Source organism: Podarcis erhardii (assembly GCF_964252035.2).
Source record: "Podarcis erhardii genome assembly, chromosome: 15".
Taxonomy (NCBI): Eukaryota; Metazoa; Chordata; class Lepidosauria; order Squamata; family Lacertidae; genus Podarcis; species Podarcis erhardii.
Window position 1 is genome coordinate 44,039,111 of NC_138505.1, and position 8,076 is coordinate 44,047,186.

General features: G+C 51.1%; 1 protein-coding gene across 1 annotated transcript in view; it reads right to left on the reverse strand.

The window, feature by feature from the left end:
* Positions 1–2,006, reverse strand: part of SEZ6L (seizure related 6 homolog like) — a 193,078-nt gene extending 191,072 nt beyond the window's left edge. Inside the window, 3 exon segments of the mRNA XM_081842598.1 lie at positions 1,430–1,639; positions 1,764–1,836; positions 1,839–2,006. Coding sequence (XP_081698724.1) covers positions 1,430–1,639; positions 1,764–1,836; positions 1,839–1,991 — 436 coding nt within the window. The 5' untranslated portion in view covers positions 1,992–2,006.
* Positions 2,007–8,076: the final 6,070 nt, after the last annotated feature.

Consider the following 8,076-nt stretch of genomic DNA (forward strand, 5'->3'; position numbering starts at 1 on the left):
CGGGAATTCCGAGTGTACCCAAGTGAAGAGCAGGCCCAGGAGCGAGGCGCCCCCGTCCTCGCCAGCCTTGCGTGGCATGAGATGGGACCGACCGACGAGGATGGGCAGCGGACCAAGCGCGGGGGCGCCGGGAGGGAGCGAGCCTGGGATGGAGAGAAGGAAGGAAGGAAGGAAAGGAAGCCGCCAGGCGCTTGCCTGCTTAGTCGCCGCTGATCTGTTCTCCTTCCTGGCGGCGCCCCGCGTCTCATGGAAGCCCCGAGCGGGTTGTTCCGAGAGGGCATCGCGCGAGCCATTGATCTCCAGCGTGTCAGTGATGGAGGCGGGAGAGCAGAAGAAGCGCCTGGCCGGAGCCTTGAGCTTGGAGGCAACATCTAAGGAAGTTTCCTGGCTGAGGGCGGCTTCGTGCGTTTCTCGTGCGGCGGCGAGCGCGGCCCTCCAAGCCTCATGTGGCCTGGAGTCCCGCGGGCGGCAGAGGAGAGAGCGAGAGCCCAGGGCTTGGAGGGGCAGCAAGGAGGCAATCGGCGACTCGGCGGACTCCACTCCGCCGCCTCTCTGCCCACACTTCCGCGGGAGGCAGGCAGCCTCATTGAAATCAAAGTCAACCTGCGTTGGATGGAGCGGAAAGCGGGGGCGAGACTTGGACCCGTCCCCAGCGCTGCTTCTGCTCAGCGGTAGATAGTCCGCCTTGCAAGCAGGTCTGCGTTTCAATCCCCAGCACCTACGGGCTCAGTTGGGAAAGGCTCCTGCCTGAAATCCTGGAGAGCCGCTGCCAGTCAGTGTAGGCAGTACTGAACTAGATGGACCCACGGTCTGTCTGGGTAAAAGTCAGGTTCCGATGTTCAAACCAGCCCCGTCTCCAGCTGCTTCTGAGGTATAAGGTAGGAAGGGACTTCAGACCAGAGGCAACCCCACTTTTAAGAGCCAAGTGCAGAAGTGATGGAGGGAGGGGGGTTGCTGCGCCCACTGCACGCCTCCCCTCCCCCTCCTCCTGACGGGACCCCCAGCAACGTTGTTCCCAGAAGCTGCTCAGGCTTCTGTCCGGCCTCTGTCCCGCCGTGGGCAGCGGACACACGTCCGCACACACAGACGCAAACGCGGGCGCAGCGGGAGCACTCCGCCTCTTCCCCCAGTTTATCCTTCGCTTGTCCCAGTTCAAAAGGCAGATAGGGGTGGGGCTCAATAACACCCCCACCCATCCCCATTGCACCGTCTTGGAAGTTTGAGCGCCAGCTTGCAAGGCGGGGGGGGGGGAGGGAGGCGAAGCTCCAGCGGACAGGTAAGCGGCGAGTGACTCCTGAACACCCCTCCCAGCATAGCGCTGCTCCCCAATGGCAACGGCACGTCCCCCTTCCTCGGGGACAAAGACCGAGCAGAGAAACGGGACCCCCTCCCTTCCAAGCCGCCCTCCTTCCTGGTTCGCAGGTCCTACCTTGGGGGCGCCTGGCCGCGTGGGTGCCCAGCAGGAGGAAGAGGAGGAGGAGCAGGGCGAGCCCTCGGGGGGCCGGCATGGTGCTGGGTCCCGGTCCCGGTCCGGTTCGAGCTGCTGCCCAGCCCAGCGGACCGCTCCCTCTCTTCCCAGCCTGGCTCGGTAGTGGCGGCGGCAGCGACGAAGTCCCTCCTTTGCAAATCGGCGCTGGAGCTGCGAGGGGAGGGGGGAAGGAGGGAGAGAAGGAAGAAGGGAGGGAGGGAAAGAGGGAGGGAGGGGATTATCAGGGCTGTCGATCTGCCCCGCCTTTTGCCACCCCAACAGGAAAATACCTCACCCGCCGCTCGGTGAGAGGCTCCAGGATGTAATTCCAACCCACGACCCTCTTTCTCCCAGTGCCAGGGCGCACAGTTGAGGAGCAGGGGAAGCAGAAGCCGAGGAGCGCCTCTGAGCACGTGCAGAGTGCCTTTCCCTCGTGAATCATGGCAGGAGACTTAAGTTCTCCACGAAGTTTTCTTTTGTCAGTCCGAAGCGTCTCTGAAACCTCGTAAGACCCGCACACCATGTCCACAAATCCCTCCGTCCTATTGATCGCCAGACCATGTCAAGCTCCGTACATCTCAAGAAAGGACGCGTGAGCTCCAAGGACCTTCAGCGGAGACCCTCTCCGGCCACCCGCCACTCAGGGAAATCCAGCCTCGGTCCCACCCAACCCACTCGCTTCCCCGCCGCCATATCCCTGTCCAGAGCATTCAGTCAACATCAAGGCGCTGCTAAAACTCCCGAATGTCCTCTGCGCGGGGACCCGAAGAGCAATCCTCTGACCCCACCTAGCCACCCAAACTTAGTCCCCTGTGACTAAGAGAGCGCTTACTCTGCAATCAGGTTGAACCCTTCAAAGGCCTCGAACGGTGGGGGGCGAACCCAGGACCCTGAGATGAGTCTAATGCTCTACCGACCAGAAGCCCCTTTTGCGAAGTATCCTAATGACACTCCACACACACAGGGGGGGGGGGTTCCTGAGAGTCCAGGATAAATGCTGCAGGTCTTTTACAACCCATGTATTACCCCAACTGTTGATTGATGTTATCTAGGTAGGCAAATTCATGGAGGAGGAGAGGACTATTGGTGGCTCCAAACCAGGATGGCTCTGCACCTGCCTCCCCAGGCAGGGATGCTTCTGAATCCCAGTTGCTGGAAGTCACAGGAGGGGAGGAGGCTGCTCTTGTGCTTGGATCCTGCTTGTGGGCTTCCTAGGGGCACCTGGTTGGCCACTGTGAGAAGAGGAGGCTGGACTAGGTGGGGCACCATTGGCCTGATCCAGCAGCCAGGCTCTGCTTATGTTCCTATGCAATCTGCTTTCTCCAACATGGTGCTCCAAAATGGGACTATGTTTCCTGCTTGGCAGGGGGTTGGACTCGATGGCCCTTGTGGTCTCTTCCAACTCTATGATTCTATGATCAGTCCAGCCAGCACTGGACTCAGCTGGTTGGGGCTGATAGAAGCTGTGTCCAAGAGATCTGGAGGGTACCAGGTTGGGGAAGACTGGCACAGATCCTGCCCTGTCTGTTTCTGGGCTGTGTTGGATCCTACACTATGATAATAGGTGTGAAAGCAAATCCCTCAACAATGTGATCTGACACGTATGATAATGGTAGCTATGTTGGCACTGCTGTCTAATAAACCTACTGGATTAAAAAGAAGCAGCAGCAATTATGCTGACTTTGGTTACCTCAGCAACAGTCATCACAAAGCAGTATCACCCAGGATATCAATATAAAAGATGAGTCAAGAGAAGAGACAGCTGAGCTGTTTCCCAGGCAGGGAGGGATTCCCTGTTCTTGGGTTTCAGCAAAAGTGTGTGGCTCTTGCACTCTGCAAAGGCGGAGGAAGAAGTAAGGCCGCATGTCTACATGCTCAAAATCAGGTGCATTGCTAGGTATATGAAGGACTTAGGGAGCAGGCCCATGGTGCATATTTGTATCTAATTTGCATGTGCTGATTTGTATGTGTAGGTGCCGCTGGGCAAAGTTAATGGGGCTGTGACTGGGGATTCAACAGCATCACTCTTTGCATCCCAAGATGTTGGTTTTTTAAAAACATAAGATCAGGGCAGGCCCCATGACCTGCTGGACACCTGGCTACACCCAAACTGAAATCCCTGGCATCTAATTGCTGGTGGTGGGGGAAAGTCCCAGGTTGCAAAGATCGAATCACCTCTCTGGTAATTTCCTGTGATATCGCTTTATCTGATATATGCCTATTTGACTGCTTTGAGCTGAGAAACTGGCCCTGTTACAGGTGCCACATAATACTTATTCTGCATTTGGAAGAAATCAATATTTTAGTGTGGCAGCACCAGCTCTTTGGAACTCCCTGCATTTTGACACCAGGCAGGTACCTTCACTGTACACTTTGGCAACTGCTAAAAACACTTTTGTTTAGACAAGCCCCTATACAGACATGGAGAAGGCTGGTGTTTTTAGCCTATTGTTGATTTTACCCTTTGAATGTTTTAAAGAGTTACTGATCATTTCATTGTTTTCATTGCCTTGCATAGGCACACGCTCTCTGAAGGTTTGTGAACCTGCTCAGGTTCTGAGATCTTGGGGAAGGCCCTTCTCTTGGTCTAGGGTGCTCTTGGGCACATTTGGTGGGGAAGCGGGAGAAGGCCTTCTTGGTGGCTGCTCCCAGGCAACTTGGGAACTCCCTCCCAAGAGAAGCTACTGGCCCCCTTCTTGCTGTGCTTCCACTGGCAGGTGACATCAATATCTTCCTCTTTCAAGAGACCTTGGATAACTGATTGCATTTAGTGAGGCTCCTGCTGCCATGCTGTTTTTGTTGTAACTATCCATATGTGTGTGTGTGTAATTTGTGCTTAATTGCTTGTTTCCCCCCCTCTATGTTTAGCTGTTTTTATTTTATCTGTAAGCCACACTGAGCCCTAATCTGGTGAAAAAGCATTATTATTATTATTATTATTATTATTATTATTATTATTATTATTATTATTTCATTCTCTGTGTCAACCTCCTTGGGGCTTTAAAAAAAATAAATTTTATGAAATAAGTAAATGCTGCAAATAAATTTCCAGTGAGGCCTCAGCAGCTGGCCAGTTGTGTGCAGAGCCCAGGCATCCCAGTTCTTATACACACACCAGCCTCTGCCTGCTTTTGGAGACACGTCATGCCTTCATCAAGCAGCAGCTCTTCTCTGAGCTGCAGGGGCTCTGCGTGTCCTTCGCTAAAATCCCTGCTGACTCAACTGGGAGGACAGAGCAACAGAGAGAGAGAGGCAATCGATAGCTGGGATGCAGCAAAAGATGGGCTTTGTTATCCCATTTTTTGTAGGCCAAATTGTCTTGCTGAGGAAAGCGCTTGGGATTTGCCAAGGAGGGATGCAGACATCCTGCCAGGGTCACTGCTGCCATATCAACATCTCTTTTTTGTTAACACACTGTAAAATAAAATGAAATAAAACCTCTCCTTTCACTCCAGTACTTCTTATGTTGCTCATTCATATCCTGTAAACAAGTAAAATAATACAGGTAACAGTATTTTATTTTGTTTTAAGAGCAGAAAACATTAATGTCACTGTAGCAGAGGCACATTGCATCTCTTAAGCTAGTGACGGGGAACCTTTTCCAACCTGAGGGCCACCTTCCCTTCTAGGTGACTTTTTAAGGGCCACATGCTGGCAGTGGGAGGGGCCAGAGGCAAAAGTGGGTGGAGGAAAGAAGTACGCTCATTTCTACACACACGGTGGCATCCCTTTCTAGCCTCCATCCAGCAAGAAGCACAATCCGAGTTCCAGGACCCATTTATGCATGTGTCCTAGTGGCAGTCTGCCTTGCATGCTGAAGGTCTCAGGTTTAATCCCTGGTATCTCCAGGTAGGGCTGGGGAAAGCTCCTGTTGGAAACCCTGGAAAGATTATGCCAGTCAGAGTAGACAGACGGAGCAAAAGAGGCCTATGGTCTGACTTGAGACAGACAGCTTCCTGTGTTCCTATTCTAGCCAAGCAGCAACTCTCAGGAGAGTACATAGAGCAAGGCCAGGAAGGGGTCTAGCTTAGGAAGAGTCATGAGCCAGATAGAAATGGGGGCACAGTTAAGTTTTCCATCAAGCCAATAAAGAGCCCCAACGTCATCAAAGAAGCCTGCTAAAGTTTTTCAGAGAACTTACATCTGTGTTAGTCTACTGCAGCAAAAGCATCAAAGAATACCTTAACACCTGGTGGGGGAGTATGCCAAGTTTGGGGACCTGATAATAAATCTGCATCTGATGAAGTAGACTGTAGTCCAGGGAAGCTGATGCCATAATAAATGTGCTAATCTTTAAAGTGCAACAATACGCCTGATGGTTTTTGCTGCCAGAATGAGTCTCTTGCCATTGGCCTGTATCTTAGCTTCACTTGATTGGCCCACAGGCTTGCCTTCAAAGTGAGAAGATGGAGGAATTTCTCTCTTGAGGAGCATTGTGGCCTCAGGCGGGAGCAGGATCTCAGAGTGAATTCATATGACCAGGTTGCGGTTCAGGGAATGATGCAACATGCACTGATAAATCTAGTTCTCTCTCATTTGCCCAGTTTGCCCAAGAGATGCCTTGCATGCTCCATACCTCCAACTGGAGCTTCTGAGGCCCGCCTTGCACACCAGGCTGTGCCTTGACAGCACTTTAAGGTTTGTGCCACTTTTGCAGGAAATGTATATTTTTTGTGCATTCTGCAATTTCCATTTTGTGCTGTGCATGTCCCTGCGAGTTCCCCATGTTTTCTCCAACATGATCTAGGCTAGGTTAGAACTGGGTCACTAGACTCCCACCCCACTCACTGAGGATGCTTGCTCACCTCTGAGCCCAGCTTGTGACCACTTTCCATCAGATTTCACTATGGTTTTCCCTCCCCACTCTTTATTATCTTCTCTCTGGCATTGTGTGAGTTACACTTTTCTTTTTAAGAACATCTTGCTTTGTTTTTTCTCTTGTTTGAAGTAGTGATGCCATTTTGTTTTTCCTTTCCTGAAGAAATCCATAGCCTTGAACACATGTTTCATAGAATCATAGAATCATAGAATCATAGAATCCTAGAGTTGGAAGAGACCACAAGGGCCATCGAGTCCAACCCCCTGCCAAGCAGGAATCACCATCAGAGCACTCCTGACATATGGTTGTCAAGCCTCTGCTTAAAGACCTCCAAAGAAGGAGACTCCACCACACTCCTTGGCAGCAAATTCCACTGTCAAACAGCTCTTACTGTCAGGAAGTTCTTCCTAATGTTTAGGTGGAATCTTCTTTCTTGTAGTTTGGAACCATTGCTCCGTGTCCGCTTCTCTGGAGCAGCAGAAAACAACCTTTCTCCCTCCTCTATGTGACATCCTTTTATATCTTTGAACATGGCTATCATATCACCCCTTAACCTCCTCTTCTCCAGGCTAAACATGCCCAGCTCCCTTAGCCGTTCCTCATAAGGCATCGTTTCCAGGCCTTTGACCATTTTGGTTGCCCTCCTCTGGACACGTTCCAGTTTGTCCATGTCCTTCTTGAACTGTGGTGCCCAGAACTGGACACAGTACTCCAGGTGAGGTCTGACCAGAGCAGAATACAGTCGCACTATTACTTCCCTTGATCTAGAAGCTATACTCCTATTGATGCAGCCCAGAATTGCATTGGCTTTTTTAGCCCTCTCCTTTTCCCACCAAAGTGTGCATGAAGCAGGCAGAGTGTACTTGACTCCTCTTTCCTTTTGTTTCTAACTTAAAGCTTCTGAACTATTCCTTTGCAATGGATGCAGAAGCCAGTCCAAGAACTCTGCAACTGCACAGCAGCCTCCAAGAATTTTGCAGGACTCAACCCAATAGGTCTCATCCACCAAGCAGCTCTGGACAGAGTCTGTACCCCTGTTCTCAGTGTTCCCATCTTCTTTCTGCGGGATCCCCAATGACAATGTAGGTTCCTGTAGCTCAGTCTATTCTGCACGGACTGGCAGCAGCTCTCCAACCCCTCTAGGATATGCTGCTGGGCACTGCCCTGTCTCAGTGGCGTAGCATGGGTTGTCAGCACCCGGGGCAAGGCAAGTAATTTGCGCCCCCTAACCCTGGATTTGCGCCCCCTAACCCTATCCCTAACCCTAACCCCCAGATGTTGCGCCCGGTGCGGCCGGCACCCCCTGCACCCCCCACGCTACGCCACTGCCCTGTCTGCAGGCAGACAGGTGTTCAGCCACCAAGCTCTGCCCATGAGGTCTCCCATTCTTGTTTTCTCCACCTGGATAAACAAATGAACTCCATGGGTGAACATCCATGGCCCTGCCCTTTGTGACAAAGGCAAATAAGATGAAAAAGACTTTGCATGTGGGGAAGGCCTTTCCACAGATCTGTCTCTATCATCATCTATCATCTCTATCTATCTATCATCTATCTATATCTATCTATCATCTATCTATCTATCTATCTATCTATCTATCTATCTATCTATCTATCATCTATCATCTATCTATCTAATCTATCTATCATCTATCTCTATCTATCTATCTATCTATCTATCTATCTATCTATCTATCATCTATATCTATCTATCTATCTATCTATCTATCTATCATCTCTATCATCTATCTATCTATCATCTATCTCTATCTATCTATCTATCTATCTAT